Below are 19,490 nucleotides of genomic sequence, written 5' to 3' on the forward strand. Positions count from 1 at the left end.
TGGTTGTGACCAACCATTTTGATTTTTATGTGGTTTGCTAATTATTTACTTTTGGATAAGTTTTAACCTCATTACCCAAATTATCTATGTATAAAGCTTTAATGGCCTACGCAAAACAAGTTTTATGTCGTACACAAAACACCTCAGTATCTCTGTTTTTCTCGGTGTGGTTTTGAAGAAAAATATTAAACCGTTTTTTCAAATCCGACGGCCACCCTCGCCGAACATTGCAATAAACAGTGGAGTTGATCAACTGCATGGCGGCTTCTACGTATGTATTCGAAGACTCTAAAACCCTGCTCGGACATCTGGCCTCCGATTCAGGTCATCACTAGGGCTTAACGAACTGCCAAACTCTGATCCATCCACTCAGAATTCCCTCCCTAAAATATACAACTCTCAGAATTTCCTCCTGCAAGATTCTTTCTGTAAATCCTTACTCTTAATCTCAGCTCAGTAGTGAGTCCATTAATGGCGGGCATACCAGGTTCAAATAACAGGAAGCGACGCGACATCGACTCCGCAGGCCTATTCCTTTCCTCCTACCAAAACTTTGTGAAAGCTCTCGATTCCAGAAAACTCCCGCACCCTTCGCCTCCGGAATCCTACAAAATCCTTGCATCTTCCCACCCTTCTCCCCTGCCGAATTTCCCGTCGAATTTTCCCCCGGCCAAGCGCATTCCCAACACACGTTTCATCGTGGACGGATGCCGCTCCGCAGGCCCGTTTTCTGTTGCTTATTTCCTCACGCATTTCCACGCCGACCACTACGCGGGGCTGACGCCGCACTGGGCACGGGGTTTGATATTTTGCTCGGAGGTTACGGCGCGGCTCGTGGTGGAATGCCTGAAAATCTCAGAAACCTTCGTGGTTCCCCTCGCGGTAGGGGAAATTGTGTGGATTGACGACTGCGAGGTCACGTTAATTGACGCCAATCATTGCCCTGGCGCGGTCCAGATTCTGTTCAAGGTTTGTACTAAAAATGGCGAAATCGAGAGGTATGTACACACGGGCGACATGAGGTATTCTCCGAATATGAAGCTCGAGCCTGCCCTCTGTGAATTTATTGGTGCCGATGCTATATATTTAGATACTACGTATTGCAATCCTAAATTCGTGTTCCCCTCCCAGGAACAGTCCATGGAATATGTTGCCAATACTGTACATAGAATTATGAGGGAACAGAATGATTCAGTTAAGATTAACAGCGAAAAGCTTGAGAAGAAATCGTCTGTTTTGTTTCTTATCTCGGCCTATGTTGTTGGGAAGGAGAAGATTTTGACGGCCGTGTCCAGACGCTGTAATTGCCCTGTCTATGTTGATGAGACAAAATTGTCAATTTTGAAGTGCTTAGATATTGTGGACGTTGCTAACGTTTTTACTGTGGAAGCTGCGGCGAGCAATGTTCATGTAGTGGGCTGGAATTTGCTGGGGGAAACATGTCCTTATTTCAGGCCAAATTGGGGCAATATGGAGAGGATTATGCGTGAGAGGGGGTATAGCCGAGTTGTCGGTTTTGTGCCAACTGGGTGGATGTACGAAGTGCAGAAGTATAGTTTTCCTGTTAGAGTGAAGGGTTGCTTTGAGGTCCACCTTGTGCCTTATAGCGAACATTCGAGTTATGATGAGCTTAGAGAGTATGTGGAGTTTTTGCGGCCCAAGGGGATTGTACCAACTGTGGGGCTGGAAGGTTTGGGTATGGACAGTAAGCAGGCGGCTTCGATGATGAAGTATTTTACAAACTTGGTGGATGAAACGGCACAAAAGCGCAGGTTCTTGAAGGGTTTTAATCGCAAGGCTGTTACTGCACGGCCAATGAAGGCTCGGGATGTTGAGGAAGAGGGCAGTGAAGAGCTGGATAGCAAAGAGGGGCAAACAATTTTGGAGATGGTGACTGTATGCGATGAAGTTCAAATTCAAGTGGTTGGTGGTCAATCTGCCAAGACTGTCGATGTTGTGGATGAGGCAATCGAAGAGTTGAAGACATGCCTGCCTGAGTGGGTAACTGCAGATCAGATGATGGACTTACTCACCCAATCACAAGGTGATATAACTTTAGCAGTTTCTGAGTTCTATGAGCGTGAAACTGAATTTCGGGAGCAAGTTGCGTCCAATGTTCAATTTAACTCTACTGGGAAAGATGGTCCAATGACTGGGAAGTTTGCTGCAGATCATGTTTTCAAACAAGCAAATTCTATGCCCAGTGGAAAAAGAGCTTTAGCACTAGCTGCTGTTGACAGTATGGAATTCAGGGTACCCAATGCCCATCCATCATCTGCCAATCAGATTATGAAAAGCACTGGAAAGAAGAGGTCACAAACACGAAGTGGCCAGTCCAAAATCACTGACTGGACTATTGACAGTAAATCCAGTAAGAAGCCCAAGTTCTCTATCAAATCTCCTGCAAATAAAAGCAAACAATCATCTATTACGAGTTTCTTTAGGAGAGCAGTTGTGGAGGAGGGTGTTCAAGATGTTGATTTGGGTATTTCTAGTCCTGAATGTGCAGGCAAAGTTTCTGCAGGAGCACAATCTGGTGGGTTAGAAATTGTATGCAAGGGCAAGGGGACTAAGCATCTGTATAGTGAGAGGCCACCCCAGTTTCTTCAGATATTAGATGGCAATGTATCAAAAGAAGATGCTTTGGTATTGTTGGAGAAGGCAAAAGGGAAATAGGCAATTGAATGTTCGATAAGCTGGTCAAGCTGACTAGCGAACGACCGGCCAACTGGTTGACTAGCGAGACCACCAATTGACCGGTGAAAGGAATCTATTGGATGGTTGGGTTGACTTGGGTAATTGATTAACCAGCAATAATGGATTTACTAGAAATGTCAACTAGCCTATGGAGTAATGCAGATTTCACATAAATGGTTTGTTAGAATTGTCGATGCTTATTTGTGGAACAAATCTTTTGCAATTCAAGGAAGTTAGTTAGATTGGGACATTATAAATAAAAGAATGTGTGGATTAGATATTTTTTTAGATTCCTTTGGTTGTTCATTCATCATGTATTGTGATGTTCTAATCCCAATAAGCTATGTTTAATTGTTATAATGATGTTTCTACACACTACTTAACATTTTGGAGATTAGTACTCTTTTATTTATTTCTTTTGTTTTTGTTCTTTGTTCTTGGCTTTCCTCGCTCCCCAACAAAACCTTTTTTTGAAGTTTATTTCTATGCATATTATAACATATGTAATACTAATGTAATTTTTTGTTTCCTCACTTTTGTAATGGAATTTTTCATGTGCATTGCAAATAGCTCAAAGAGATAGCTTAGAGAGAAGCTAAACCCCAAAGATGCAAAGATAGATTTGGATGACTAACCCACAGTGAAGCCATGGGCGAAGTATTTGTCATTGAATATATAAATGAGTTTTAGGGCGTCATGCAGAATGTAGATCTTCCCGAAAGCTATGGATAGGATCAAATACCACAATGAAAAATCCTTTTCCACTGGGGAAAATAAAAACTTCTTTTATTATCTTGATTGCCATGAGTTTGAAGTTTTTTGTGCAAATCCACTAGATGTGACCAAATACCATTGAAACAACATGCTAGTGTGTTTAAGGTGTAATGGCCTACCTTAGAGAGAACATTTTTCCATAATGGAATAATGATAGTCATTACCTTTTGAATTAATAGATTATTAGGGGAATCCTGCAAAATATCTCTAAAATAGGCCTTACTCAATATTTTGTTGAATAGGAGAGCGATGTTGCCTTTCACAAAACATGCATGAGTGGCATTCATATTAACACTAGAGTCACTAGGAAACGAGGATACAAATGAAACTAGAGAAACCTCGTGCTTAAATTGAAGCCATAATAAAAGTGTTGAATAGGACCACCACTACCGCTAATGCAAGAGAGCAAGGATGAATATCTATAAAAGAAGTCACAACCATGGCAAACTAGATCGTCGAGAAGGATTAAGAGTGGCCTGCATGCATGATGAGGGTTGAACCCTAGTTGACATCACCATTATCCATTAAGGGAGGGGAAAATGATAAATATATTACTAGCTCTATGCACACTATTAACAACACATGTCCAACTCTATTTTAGATATATCGACGACTCACTTTTAATTACTTTGAAATATTTTGGTTATATATGAAATATGATGACAATTTTTTGCCAAGGCATATGTTTAGTGGCGATATTGATTATGTTCATTAGAGAGGTTGGGGGAGTGTTAATAGACATGTATGCTAATATAGTGATAGACATGTATGCTAAAGCCCCTATCATATTTTTTTAACTAAATTCTTAAGTGAAGTGGTCCTTATTCTTACATGGTGATTACTAAAAAATTGACAAAATATTTGAAAAAATAACGGAACTGTGATCTATCCCATTTCATCCACTAACCTAGAGTGGTGCTTGAGAAAGGAAGATAAGTTAGTTTAGGTTTTGACATGAATGTACTTAGGCTAATTCAGACAAATATTTTGATAAGTTTGATTGAATAAACCTAATTATTCAAATAATTTTAAGCAATTAATTAACCTTAAAATTTTGTGGTCAGGGGACTCATCTTTTATATGACAATTTTACATGGCAATGGCCCCCCCGTGATAAACTTCAATTATCTATACAAGGATTATTTTGTTGGAGTAATCTTTTATCTTTTGCATCAAAGATTAGACTTTTTGGTTTCATATTGTTGTACTATTTGTGCTAGTTGGGTTTTAGGTCTAGCCAAAATAAATATTTGTTATATTCCTTGTTTAAAATATTTAATATGTTACTTAGCATTTTTAGGTGGAATTCTATTTTAGTTTGGCCAAAATAGAGTATTGGTCTACAATAAGTCTTGGTTTTGTTTCCAGCATCATTGAAGATAGTGTGACAGAGAAAAAAGATATGTATTTTCCAATGTAAATGTATATAATTAAAGTGTGTAGCCTAGGATTTAAATTTTCATGCAAATATTTTACCACTGCATCAACAAGAAAAAGAAAGAGGTGTGTTTTCCTAGGAGAAAGTATGGAATTAAGACATAAATACTAGGAATTGTGCTTTCATGCAATTTTTTTAGGCTTGATAATAGTACTTGTTATTTTCCCCGAGTTTTTGAAAAAACCTTATTATATTATAATGTAACTTGTGATAAGCATTTTTTTAGGAATAGTTAACATTATTTTCATTTTACTTTTCTTGAATTAAAACCATACATTAATGTAATCCATGAATTCTAATATTGTGGTATTTCCATGTGAAACACCTATAAAATATAATTGTAGTCAAAGTATAAACTTTTAATATTCACTTTTAAATAACGATGATATTTCTAAAACAGCATGATTGAATTAATTACATCGCAAGGCATTCCCCATGTAACCAATGTTTTGATGTGACCCTTTATTACACCATAGTAGTTGATATTGATAGATGACCATCGGGTTGTTTCCAACTATTCATTGTGGATTATTATTCCCTTATGGAAATTGATGTCTTCGAATGAGATGTTTATTGTACTTTTTCCATTGATTATGTTAGACAACCGTTAGGTTTCTTTGAATCATTCATCATTAGCCTTGTCTTGAAACACGATCTCTTTGCCTTCCTTGACCTATTCTTAAGTATACTTCACAAATTGTTAACCTGTTTGCAGTGATTGGTTATTGGCACTAGGCACATTTCTTCCACATGCCACTATAAGTCATGAACATCATTGTGTGTTGTTTGACTCCCAAGCTCAATAACTCCAATTATCTTAACTCCCATGACCCTGTTGCATTATACCAAGAGGCACTGGAGTGAACCTTGTAAGATAACAGGAATTCATTGTTGTCGGTCTTTGTGAACCTCATCAGTGCCTCAATAAATTAATGTCGCCATATAGTTTGTATCACATGGGAACATTATTCCATGTGATGTGGTGTTTGTCATCGTGGCCAAAATATATGAGACTTAGTTAATGTTTGAAAATTTTGATTTTTAAAGGCATATGCCAAAACGAAACATACTTGAACCAACATAATTCCTCTTGCACCCGAAGAGAATGTATAATAATATTGTATATCTCTAAAAAGACAAATTCTCCTTCTATGAGAACACCATTCCAACTAAAATTATCATCAAGATCTCTAAGAGTTACCCTAGCCATTCGTAAGTCTTAAATGTATCACTCCCATATAACAACATTTTCACCACAAAGACCCAGCTCTGTGGCATCTTTCCATATGGGGTAAAGATGCATCGAATCAAAGTCTTCTTGGATCTAATATAAGAAGAATATGGCCTTGTCATGTAATAGATCGGTGAGCGAGACATGCAAAGTGTGTTATCTGCACATCCCTTTGATGGGATCAATCCCCATCTTAACCTTTGTATCAGATCCAATCTCCCAATGGAGATTTCTAAATATCCACTGTTTGTTTTTCATGAAACCATACCAAATATATGAACAATTTCTTTTAGAAACCTATCCAACCATGAATCATTCCAAAAACGACAAAATTTTCATCTATTTTTCCTTTACAATTACCTACCGAATACCAATTCCAGATATGGCTCGCTAAAAACTCTTTGTCAAGAGAACCCATCCAAAACTATTGTTATCTTTTATGCCCCATCCACAACAATCCTACTGCTTTGAAATTTCACCCAATTAAGCCAGATGAAACTTTTTACCACCCTTCGTCCCAAACAAAGGAAATTTGCAATAATGGCTTTCACTTTCTAAATGATTTCGCTAGGTAACCTATATATTTTATACTATTTTTCGGTAGCATGAACAAGTAAATATTTTAGACTATTCATGAATAAATCAGAGGATTCACCAAATTTTGAAATAATGAGAAATAGTTGCTTCCATTGCCTCGTGGAGACCTGTCCAAAAAGAAGAACATCGTCAACAAACATAAGGTGAGTTATAGGAACATTCATTGCGATTTGAAAACTAGGAAATCTTCCACTAATTTTTGCCTCCAATGTTTTTTAGCTTGGCCCATCAATAACCAACAAAAACAGTAATAGAGAGTGCACATCCCTATCAAAGCCCCCTATATTCCTTGAAATTTTTTGATGTCACACCATTAACCAAAACCGCATAATTAACCATGGATACACATGCCATCAACTAGTCAACAATGCCAATTGATAGCCCAATTTGAACAAAATCATTATGAGAAAACTCTAGTCTACACAGTCATAGGCCTTGTGTACATCCAAATTTAAAACGATGGCCTCTCTTTTATGTGTCTTTATCGAGTGGATACACTCCCAATCTATCGCCACAACATCTTGAATCTGTCGATCCTGCAAGAAACCAAACTGCTCCATAGATATGTAGTCAGATAGTTTTTCCTTCATCCAATTTTCAATAATTTTAGAACTAATTTTATATGTAATATTGCATAAGGAGATGGACAAAAATCCCGGAAGGGGGAGGGGAAAGAATACTTTGGGATGAGAGCTATGAAAGTTACATTGACCACTCCTGAAACCTTCCGCTCACGCTTAGATTCCTCAACCAACTACAATAGATCGCCACCCATGATTTCCATGAAGTGAGTGAATATCTCCACCGCCCACCCATCCGGGCCAACATATTTGTCCCTGGCGAAATATTTAATTACATATATACCCTCCTCCATCAAAATCGGCTTGTCAATTTCCATAACATCTTCCTCCGACAACATCAATGGATACAAACGAATATATTCCATTTGGTTATCAATGTCTGTTGCCTCCCACTCCTAAAAAAGGCCTCCAAAATAACTTATAGTCCCTTTGTGGATGTCTCCAAGGCGAGTGAATTTTTCACACAAGCTGGATTCAATTTCCCAAATCGTATGACATATTGTTGAAAAAACCTAGTATTTTTGTCCCCACTCTTTATCCATATAACACAACTCTTAAGTTGGCATGCCTCTTCCTACAATCTTAGCATGTTTCTTTTTCTCAATTCCAGATCTTTAATCACTTGTTGATAGAATGAAGATGAATAGACCACAACCATTGGATCATAGAGGCATCTATAACAAAGTTTTATTTCGCTCCCACTTGTGCACCACCTTTTTGAGATTGTGAATTTTCAAAACTACCACTTCCATCCAGAAGAGTCCATTAGCATTTGAGCCCAAAAACCACGAATTTCAAATGAATTAACAAAAATCTAGCTCACAAAGCCGTCATTGATTAAACTTGAAAGGGAGCCTCTTCCATACTCGTTCACCATTCCACTGGAGAATGGTGGGAGCGTCATCCAGCAGAATTGTAGGAGAGACCCAATATCTCATAAACCCTAGTTAGTCTAGGAGGCTTTCATGCACCATAAAACTATCCAGGCTTTTGGCAATGTGCTCAGATCTAGCGCATCCATTTTTCCAAGCAAGAGCAATGGGACATGGGTGAATGTCCACCAAATAGTTTTCTACAAAAAGGTCCCTAAAAAAAGAAACTATGGGAACCAACTTACAATGTTGACCCCAACATTCCTCTAGAGATCGTGAAATTCATATCGCTTGCAATGATCAAAGATCCAATTTTCAAGATCTCACAATCATCCACTCTTTGCCCAAAACTCCTCCTATTATGGTATGGGTAAATGTTTAGAAAATTGATACATATGCATAGACCCATGTATAAATCTAGTTAATAGGATCCCTATAAAGAATTTGGAAGCCACAAAATCAATCCACCTAGGATCCCACATCACAACCAAGCCCCTTGATAAGCCATTTGAATGTCCAAAAGAGGACTTGCCTTTAAACAAAAGATGACATGTACTTCCACAAATGTTGACATGTTCTTATACGAACAATAAGGTGGTAGAGCTCACATGACAATATCATTTAGTTCACTTAGTGGTTGAGTAAATATTCTTTTGGTGGTGATAAATATCATTGTTTTGACACCTTATATGTTCTTTATCTTGGTGCTTTGACAAATTCTTTCCATCGACACGAAATCCAAACTCATATTGATGGTCTTAAGGGTTCCTCATTAATGCCTAGAAGGAACTTAACCTCTTGTCCCCAAAACAAAACTAGGCTTCATTCAATTTTATAACCAAAATTTCAACACCCCAAAATAACTTACTTTTTGTAGTGGTTGATTGATGTTGGATCTATTTTTTAATTCCCGCTAACCCTACTCTAAAATCTAGCTACCAAGGCCTTCCCTTTCTTGAATTTACATATTGTTTGTTAACTCACATTTTCTAGTGTTGAACCAGTATTAGGATTATTGTCTATTTTAGTGCATTGATTGTAGAATGTGGGTTTTTCTCATATTATTTTTTTAATAAAGATTTCATACTTGCAACGGAAAGGTATTTTCAAATGTTGTTATTTCTTTCAAAATTTAGAAATTTGAAACAATTACATTAAAAAATATCTATGCTTAAAATTCTTGGTTACCCAACAAAAATGGATTCATGATTTTATATTTCTCCATAAAAATACCACATGGTTTTGATTAACACATTCTCATTTATATACAAAGATATTAATAGAGACCTACTAATATCTCGATGATTTGGTTAATATAATTTCCTTTTTTCACACAAAGATCTCCATCAATTGTAACACTAAACATTTTAGTCTAGATGTATCAAGTTTCTATATTGTGGCGAATTGGAAAACATGTCCCTACCTTATTTAAACTCTCACATAGCAGCATTGGAAGAGACCATGTACCCAAACATCGACATCTCCAATCTTTCGTATTATGAACTTATTTTAGATTTTCAAAAATATATTTATGTATTGTGGCGTGGATATTAATAATACTAGCACAACTACATCAGTAAATGTTGTTGATACACGTTGATATACATCATTTTCCACTTTTCATACTCAAATATGCATATGAAAATGATGTTAATAAGTGTATCAACCACATTAACTAATAATAACAGTAATAATAATATTATTAACATTATTGTTAATAACATTACTAATATTAATATTATATTTTAATATTCAAAAATTTTATTAATACTTATAAAAATAAATCCCATCTAATTGAATCAAATTAAAATGTCAAATACCCTACAACAATTTTTATGTTATCAACCTAATCTCACCATAATCGATCTCAATATAATTACAATATCATTTTTATTATAGATCTCCTAATTTTTACAACTCTGTAGTGCCTATCTTGCTCGTAATATTCTCTTCTTTCACAATGAACACTAATATTAACATGTCATAAAAAATATTTAATGGGCTAAAACCCAAAACTGTCTATCCAAATGCATAGACTAGTGCCTTTAAATGCAATTGAATATTTTGAAACACCAAACTAACCATTTAAAGTGGTATGTCCATTCATATAATCTCCATCCATTAAAATAAAAAGACAAAATGCGAAAAAAAAAATCATCACAACCAAAAATTCATGAACAAAAACCACACATTCATTTGGACAATGAGATATGCCTATGCATCTTCAGTTGCGTGGGATCATGTATGAAAGGAATTAAATGATTTGAAATTAAACAATGAACTCATTTCATAATTGCCCATTCCATTGATTGTTGAATTTCAAGCCCAAGGGAATGGCAATAATTCTTAAAACCCCTATGAATCTCCAACAATTTTAAGAGGAATGTCAGATCAAAGTAACATATAGTAGGTTGCATAACAACCTATCACGACTTCCATTTGGGACTCATTTAAACAACATGCTCATCCCAACAATGTACTCTGGACCGAAAATCACAAAAACCCTAGAAAAATGCTTGAGATTTTCTCCCACTGCAACAATGGATTAAAATAAATTGAAAACAACTACTATTATTACTCTATCAATGCACTCCAAAGATGAAGTTTCATTTCACTTGTGGCACCCCATTGGCTTCAAGAACACAACAAGGTCTAGCAAAAACTTTATCTGCCATCGACACACAGGTCATGGAATGAGTATATCATGTCTGCAAATTTCGAAGATGAAACTTTCATTACAAGATGGTTTGAAAATGCATTGAATTGTATGGACAAAAGGGAAAACTAAATTGCACAGATGGATTGAAGGAAGATTGAAGGGAAAATGAATTCAATCGAATCAAATGCATTTGACCTAATTAAAATTAATTGTCTTTTAAATTTTCTAGAAGAAGAAACATACAAGATTAGGGTTTTGAATTTTCAATTGTAGATGTCATAATGAGATGAAGCTTATTTCGTGCATATTAAATCTTGCTTGTTGATTTTAAAAAAAAAAATGAAATTCCACAAGCCTACATCCACCGTGAGTTGAAATAGGTACACCTATTGATGTAAATATGCATTTCATCATCTTTTGTTAAAAACTTACTAAACAACTCAATTTAATTAATACATTAGAATTGTGTTAAAAAATATAAATATTTTTATAAAAAAATTGTGAAAATTCCAAACTGGAACCCTATTGCAGCAATTGATATTATTTCTCCTAATTGTTAATTAATCAACAAATTATCTGCTACGACAAATATCAAAATAAATACACTGCAACCTTCACAAATAAAATTATGCAGAAACATAAAACACTGGAAACTGAGAAATGCTAATGCACACACATAAAATTAACATAATTATTTTTGGACAAAAAGTCCCCGGAAAAACCCAACTTGGGAAAACTGGTTAGGAGCTGAGGGTTTTATTATTAAGCAGCAATGAGAAATTTAGAGTACAACTAGATGTCGAAATGTGGCAATTCTACAAAGAAAAATACTGGCAAAAATCTAGTGAGGAATTTCCTTACCCCATAGGCAATCCTCAACATAACTTGCCTTCGGAAACTCGGCCCTCTGACCCTCTGCGTTACTCTACACAACCTACTTGACGTCAAGCCTTTGATTGGTCTCTAATGAAGTTGTTCTACCTTCTGTTGACTTGAAATGTGCTTCTCCAACACTCTGAGACTCCTCCCGACCTCTAGAACTAAAGACATCTCTCCCTCTCAGCAAATCTAACTTACCTCTAAAAGTTACTACGCAACCCTTGCATCAACTTCTTTGTGGCTCTTCTACCTTTGTAAATGCACTCACTAGATCTGGAATATTTCCTCCAGCGTTAGTCTCTGCCGCTCACACAGTGCTTTGATCTCTAGCTCTCTCTGACAACTAACTGTTTCTACTCTGGAAATCAAACTACTCAAGTGTCTCTGGTGTGTTCTCCATCACCACATCGATTTCTTCTGATATCTTCCTATTGGGACTCCAATGCCCAAGATTAAATCTTAATCGATGACACAGATCATTTCTGGATCGATCCATGTGAGTTTCTAGAGAATTATCACCTTGACTTATTTAATTATAATTAATCAACCAGTTTTCCTAAGTCTAGACTTAGGAAGCATTAAAAAAATGGTTAATAATCTAATTAAGTCATCTCTAGGTGGAATTTCCATAATGATTTATGGGTTTTGGATACCTCATGTATTCTAGCCTCTCCACCAAATTTCGTGGCTAGAACCCATCCGATGCTACAGAAACAAACACTCTGTCTTAGCAAGGATTATGTTCTCTCTAGCGTTGCACATCCTACCACAAAAACCTGTCTCTGTATCACCTCCTTTCACGTTGCTAATGTCTGCCCATACTGCCCACCAACCACTACGCAACTCTGATGTTGCACCTATGTTGTTGTTGACACTGACATACTTCTGCTAACTCTGCATTTGCACCGCAACTACCTTCCATTTGTTGTTATTGCAACTACAACTACTACAACTGAGAAGCATCCAAAATACTGAATCATTTGTGTTCAGTATGATGCATATGTTTCCATGTCTCTGATTACTACTAGTCATCTACACTGTCACTGAAGAATCCGAGTTGTTGCCAACTTTGCACTGAGTCATCTACTCTGTCGTTAACGTTGCACTGCACTCCTCAGCATCTGATTACTACAAGTCTGCAATTGTCACTTTGTGATGCAGGAGCATTCAGCCCAAGGAAAATCATTGTAAATAGTAGACATAGGGGGTCATGCATTTTAAGAAATAGTTTCCGAAGTCTCAAGTCAGTTTAATATTTAGGCTTTTAAGTGTGATTAGATGCTCTCAAAACAAATAAATGAGAACATGAGTAGTTCCATGATCCTAGGAGCAAGGGAGAGCTTTTAGGCATAAAAGGGAGAATAGATGTGGACCATTGAGCGATAAGGAGGCTTTTCTGTTTTAAAACAAAGAAAAGATGGAATAAAGTCTCAAGGAGGCTTTTCTGCCATGTATGCATGCATGTAGAGCTTTAGGCTTTTGTTAGAGGATTGATCGGACCTTCAACGATCTGATCCAATGTTTTCATATATATATATATATATATATATATATATATATATATATATATATATATATATATATATATGTATGTATGTATGTAAGCCTACGGGCAGAGAAGAGGCCACTAATAAGGAGAATCAGGCCTGTGTGTGTGCATGAGACCGAAGTGTCTCGAATGTAAATTTGTGCTTTCATATTAATATATGCAGAGTTTTCCTATGTCAGAACGTATGAAATGCGTGTTCTGTGATTGTTTATGATGTGAAACGGTAGGGTGGAAATAATTGTAAGCAAACACAGTCGAGGGTGAAGCATAGAGAGAGAGGAGAGCGATTCAGAAGAATCAAAATACTTCATCGAGTATAAATGAAGTAGCAGAGTGAAGCTCTGGAGAAACAACGAAACAGAGAGTTATAATGGATCATTGGATCCATTAGAGTTCCGCAAGAAGGACAGAGATCAAAGGAGTGTGAGCGCAAGTCTAAGCTCAGAAGAGATAGTGCCCAGTGAAATAACAAAGGTCCAGAACCCTTTAAGAAACCATGTCGCAGAGGAAATACTGAAGACTTAGTGGAATTCCTAAGTAAAAGGAATAAACGGAGAAGTATTGATGCTTAGCAACCGTTGGATCAGTTAGATCAACGACTGAGAGCGTGTCACATCGGTGAAGACCCTTTTTAAGGTGATCGAAGGGAACCTTGAAGATTTGTGAAGAGTAAATGGCGATTAATCATAGACCGTTGGATCGTCGACAAATCAACGGTCACGATTAAATCGCATATCAGCGATCAGAGGTGACAAAGGCCAACAGTTAGCGGAATTGTGATATCACCGATAGCGATATATCGGCGATCGGCATCAGGATTTGTCGGTGGTCGGACATTGGAAGGTTCAGAGATCGAAGGAATAGTGTAAAGGGAAGGCAGACCCGACAATATTCGTGAATGCGAATATATAAGGTTTGAAATCTGGAATAATAGTAAGGAGTGAGAATTACTTTGTATTCCCAAATAATTAATATTTCCGACAGCTATTTAGTGTGGGCCTTTTAACGTAAAGTATGTGTTAATGCTCCGATATCGGAGATCGGAGTCGGAGAAAGGTGATGACTCATATATATATGACTACTGAACATTGCGATGGCCGATTGTGATGAGGTTCTAACCTCGAAGTTTGTGCTAAAGCTGTAACTGCAGCAGAAAGTATGTGTATTGTGTGTTAATCCTTTGTATAAGGATTACAATGGAATAAAATCACCGATATATGGGATGTCATATATAGTCCCGAGAGGAAGTATTGGCGAGGTGATTGGGTTCCATTATACAGGAACAGAGGAATGGACCGTGACCATTAGTAGTCTGAAGATTTGACTTCATTGTAGAGTCAGATGACCTGGGACAATGTAGATGCATCATTGAGTAAATGCATATTGTGGGTATGTGCGGGCGGTGTTACCCTGGCATCAGTTTTGTCTAAGTATGGTTTATGCCAAGAGCCTGCACCACTCTGGTACTGACTGCATCAATTGCCATTGATCCATCTTGATATTGAATATTGTGGGCCCCCGAAGCCAGGTAATGATCCATGAGGTGGACTCCTCAAGGATCCTTCCCAACTATAGCACTCTGGGCTACAACACCAAGTCATCCCACCTCACTCCTGGAGGTATATCGGCAAACATAGCGAAGTCTTCCTCCAGCGTGGAGGAAATCTTATCGATCTCTACTGAAGTTGTCTGTTGGTCCTGCTTCTCCTCCTTGTCCTTCTTCCTAAGAGGACACTGGGTACTCTAGTGACTGAGCTCACAAAATCTGAAGCACTTAACTTTTCACATGTCTTTCTTCTTCTTTTTCTGTTCCCCTTGTCCCTGACTTGAACTCTTTGATACGAGGGCCACATTCTCCTACTCCTTCAACGTCCTCGATCTGGTGTTGTTTCCATTGATGGAGCTCTTTAGCAGAGCTCGTCTCAACTCCTCCTGCTTCAAATCGGCCCACAATCTATCCCAGTCTAGTAGCCTATCTCTGCCCAATATGCTTTGGATAAAGACCTGTCAATCCTTTGAGACGCTATTGAGTGTCAATCACACTAGCTCTATGGGTTGAGGCGCTGCCCCAACAACCGAAAGTTGGTCTCGAAACTCCTAAATCCTGGTAAGGAAGGGGTCTATGCCTTCCCCTTTTGCATTTGAATGAGTCTAAGCTTCTCCTCTAGGTACATCTTCTGCTACTCGGAAGTACCTTGGTACAATGTGGAGAGAGAATCTCACATATTCTTAGAAGTATCTTTGCTATTTATATGTGAAACAACATAATCCCAGACTCCATCTAGGATCAATCGTTTCGTCCGTGCCATCTCCTTCTTGTATTCTTTCCACTGATATGCATCTCGAGTAACTGCCACCACTACATCAATATAGGCTTTCAAGCCATATTCATCTAGAAGGAAGGACATCATTTCCTTCCAGATGACATAGTTGGAAGCTCCATCCAACATGTCCTGATCATGAAGCCTAGTAGTGGTTATCTCAACGAACTATCTAAAACTTACTCTTTCCTTCTGCTCGGTTGTTGCTCTATTATTCGTACTCCCTTATGGAGTAAGAAGATTTTCTCACAAATATTGTCAATCTACCGGGGAAAATGAACTTCTTGAGACTAGAAGTTCCTTGAGGAAAAATTTCCCTATGTGTGTGCTCTTCTCTCTTCCACCCCGACATTGGTTATGCTCTAGTGACCTACTACAAACACCTCTGCGTCCAGCTAGAGATCTACGCAATGAAAGTAATGAGCTGCTCCCTCTGCTTCTAGAATCACTCAATTTGGAAGGATCGAATTTTTTCCCCACTCTCAGAAAAATTGAACTTTCCTCAAACAACTCGACCTCCTGGAAAAATATTGCGTTGCTCATACAAGCACCTCTGCGTCCAGCTAGAGATCTACGCAATGAAAGTAATGAGCTGCTCCCTCTGCCTCTAGAATCACTCGATTTGGAAGGATCGAATTTTTTCCCCACTCTCAGAAAAATTGAACTTTCCTCAAAAACTCGGCCTCCTGGAAAAATATTGCGTTGCCCTTGGGAATTTCAGCCTGCTACCCTTGTTGAGCAACGAAATTCCTTTCCTTCGTTTTTCTGAGTTCTCCGACTGATCAATTGCACTCTAATACCATGTGAAAATTCCAAACTAGAACCCTATTGCAATAACTGATATTATTTCTCCTAATTGTTAATTAATTAAAAAATTATCTGCTACGACAAATATCGAAATAAATACACTGCAAATTTCACAAATAAATTTATATGGAAAAATAAAGTGTTGGAAACTCATAAATGCTAGCACGCACACATAAAGTTAACACAATTAGTTTTGGACAAAAAGTCCCCGGAAAAAACCCAACTTGGGAAAACCGATGTAGTAGTTGATGGTTTTATTATTAAGCAGTAGTGAGAAATTATGAGTACAATTGGATGCTAAAATCTGGTAATCCTACAGAGAAAAAAAACTGCCAAAAATATAATGAGGAATTTCCCTGGTGCGCATCCAGGAATTTTTCAATCTGGAAAATCGATTTTTTCTACTCTAAAAAATCGAGTTTCCTCAATTAACTCGGCCTGCCTCACAAAATATTGCGTTGCCCCTGGGAATTTCGGCCTACTGCTCTTACTGAACGATGAAATGCCTTCTTTCGCTTATGAGTTCTCCGATTGGTCAACTATGCTGTGTTAGCATGTGAAAAAATCGCAATTGAAATCCTATTGCAGCAACTCATATTATTGCTCCTAATTGTTAATTAATTAACAATTTATCTAGCTACAAAAAATATCGAAATAAATACACTGCAACCTTCACAAATACAATTTTGCGGAAAAATAAAACGTTGGAAACTGAGAAACGCTAGCACACACACATAAAATTAACACAATTATTTTTTAACAAAAAGTCCCCGGAAAGGCCCAACTTGGGAAAATCGATGCAACAGATGATGGTTTTATTATTAAGCAACGGTGAGAAATTCTGAGTACAACTAGATGCAGAAATTTGGAAATCCTACAGAGAAAAATATTGGCAAAAATCTAGTGAGGAATTTCCTCACCCCACAGGCAATCCCTGACACAACTTGCCTTCAGAAACTTGGCCCTCTAACCCTCTGCGTCAGCGTCTGTGCAGCCTGCTTGACATCAAGTCTCTAACTGGTCTCTGATGAAGTCATTTTGCCTTCTATTGACTTGAAAGATGCTTCTCCGACACTCCTTCCCGACCTCTAGAACTAAACACGTCACTCCCTCTCAGCAAATTGAACTTTCCTCTAGAAGCTACTACGCAACCCCTGCATCAGGTTCTCTGTGGCTCTTCTGCCTCTGTAAATGCACTCAATGGATTTGGAATACTTCCTCTAACCTTACTCTCTCCACCCCTCACACATTGCTTTGATCTCTAGCTCTCTCCGGCAACTAACTGCTGCTACTCTAGAAATCGATCTGACAAGAAATCGAAGTGCTCAAGTGTCTCTAGTATGTTCTCCATCACCACATCGATCCCTTCTTATATCTTCTTGTTGGGAATCCAACGGCCAAGATTAAATCTTAATCAATGGCTCGAATAATTTTTGGATCGATCTTTTTCAATTCGCTTTCAAGGGCTGCTGCTTCCTGGGTGCTGGTTATGTTGATTATTTGGTTACTAGGTAGCCATTTCCTGAAGCCAGGTCCCATTTCCTGTATCCAAAATTGATGCACCTTGGCCTGCTGCTGCTCCTGTCTGCCATGAATTATTGCTGCCGGCAGAACATTTGAGAGTTTAGGTAGCTGGTTCCAAGCATCGCTCCAGAATCTGGCTTTGTGACCATTTCTTATTTCCCAGAAGCTGTGTTTCTGAATCAGCTGGTGGTTCTGTTTGGCCGCATTCCAAATGAGCGATCCTGGGATAGTGGGCTTGTATCTTATGAGCTCTGCTTGAGGCATGTTGTTGGTGTATTTGGCTGTCCAAATTTTTGCCCATAACTTGTCCTGATTTGTCAGCCATTGCCACCAGATTTTAGCGGTCATGATGATGTTACTGTGCTCAGGATCTCGTAGACCGATGCCGCCTTTGTGCTTGGACTTGCAGGTGGTGTCCCATTTTACTAGTGCCCATTTGCGGTTAGTAGCTGAGCTTCCCCAAAGAAAGTTGCGTTGCAGATTCCTCAGTCTCTTTAAGACCCACTTTGGAGCAGCCAGGATGGAAAACAGATAAAGGGGCATTGCTTGGAGGATGGATTTGAGAAGCACGGCTCGGCTTGCCAGATTGAGGGAACGATGCGTCCATAAGTTAAGCTTGAATTCCATCTTCTCAAGGAGGCTACGCCAAGCAGGTTGCTTTATGGCCGAGGCTGTGAGAGGCGCCCCCAGATAAATGGAAGGGAGAGAGGCGGTCTGAAAACCAAGGATGCGGGAGACGGCAAGTTTTACAGAGGGAGGGGTATGGAAGAAAAATATTTGGGATTTAGTGTTATTGACGTGGGTTCCAGAGGCTTTTGAGAAGTCATTGAGCAAGGATTTCAGACATGAGGCTTCCTGAGCAGAAGGGTAACCATAAAGCATGGTGTCATCAACAAATTGTTGATGAGAGGAAGCTGGGGTATTATGAATGGAGATTCCTCGAAGTTGATTGGAGTGCAGAGCCTGCTTGATGTGTCTGCCTAAACCTTCCGCCATGATCACAAATAAGAAGGGGGATAAGGGGTCCCCTTGTCTGATTCCCCTGGAGGGTTTAAAGGGACGAGAGGGTAGCCCATTGACGAGAATGGAGAAGTGGGAGGAGGTAATAAGGCTCATGATCCATCTTACCCAGGTGGCGCTAAAGCCAAAGGCTTTCAGCATGTGCTGTATGTAGGACCAGCTGAGCTTGTCGAAGGCCTTAGAGAGGTCAAGCTTGAGTAACATGCCCGCTTGTTTGGATTGCTTGAGAGAGTGAATGATCTCATGGGAGAGTATAATACCATCCAGAATCTGTCTGCCCTCCACATATCCAGATTGCTCCGGAGAGATGAGCTTAGGAAGAAGGGGCTTAAGTCTATTGGCAATAACTTTGGTGATGACTTTGTAAAGGACGTTACAGAGAGCGATGGGCCTGAATTTGTCAGGGGTGATGGAATTCTCCTCTTTGGGAATGAGAGTGATGAAGGTGGAGTTAAGAGATGGCAGCAGCCAGCGAAGGGCCCGAGATTCCTCCACTATTTGCCAGACCTCTACCTTAATCATATCCCAGAAAGCATGGAAG

At 38.5% G+C, this 19,490-nt stretch overlaps 1 protein-coding gene across 1 annotated transcript in view; it reads left to right on the forward strand.

The window, feature by feature from the left end:
• Positions 1 to 471: 471 nt before the first annotated feature.
• Positions 472 to 19,490, forward strand: part of LOC149179194 (uncharacterized) — a 438,072-nt gene continuing 419,053 nt past the window's right edge. The window contains exon 1 of the mRNA XM_089422378.1: positions 472 to 2,646. Within this exon, the coding sequence (XP_089278504.1) occupies positions 472 to 2,646 (2,175 nt within the window). The remainder of the gene's footprint in view (positions 2,647 to 19,490) is intronic.

This window comes from Pinus tabuliformis, chromosome 4_1 (assembly GCF_031772625.1).
Source record: "Pinus tabuliformis cultivar Carrire ecotype Pingquan chromosome 4_1, CPIR1, whole genome shotgun sequence".
NCBI classification, from domain to species: domain Eukaryota; kingdom Viridiplantae; phylum Streptophyta; class Pinopsida; order Pinales; family Pinaceae; genus Pinus; species Pinus tabuliformis.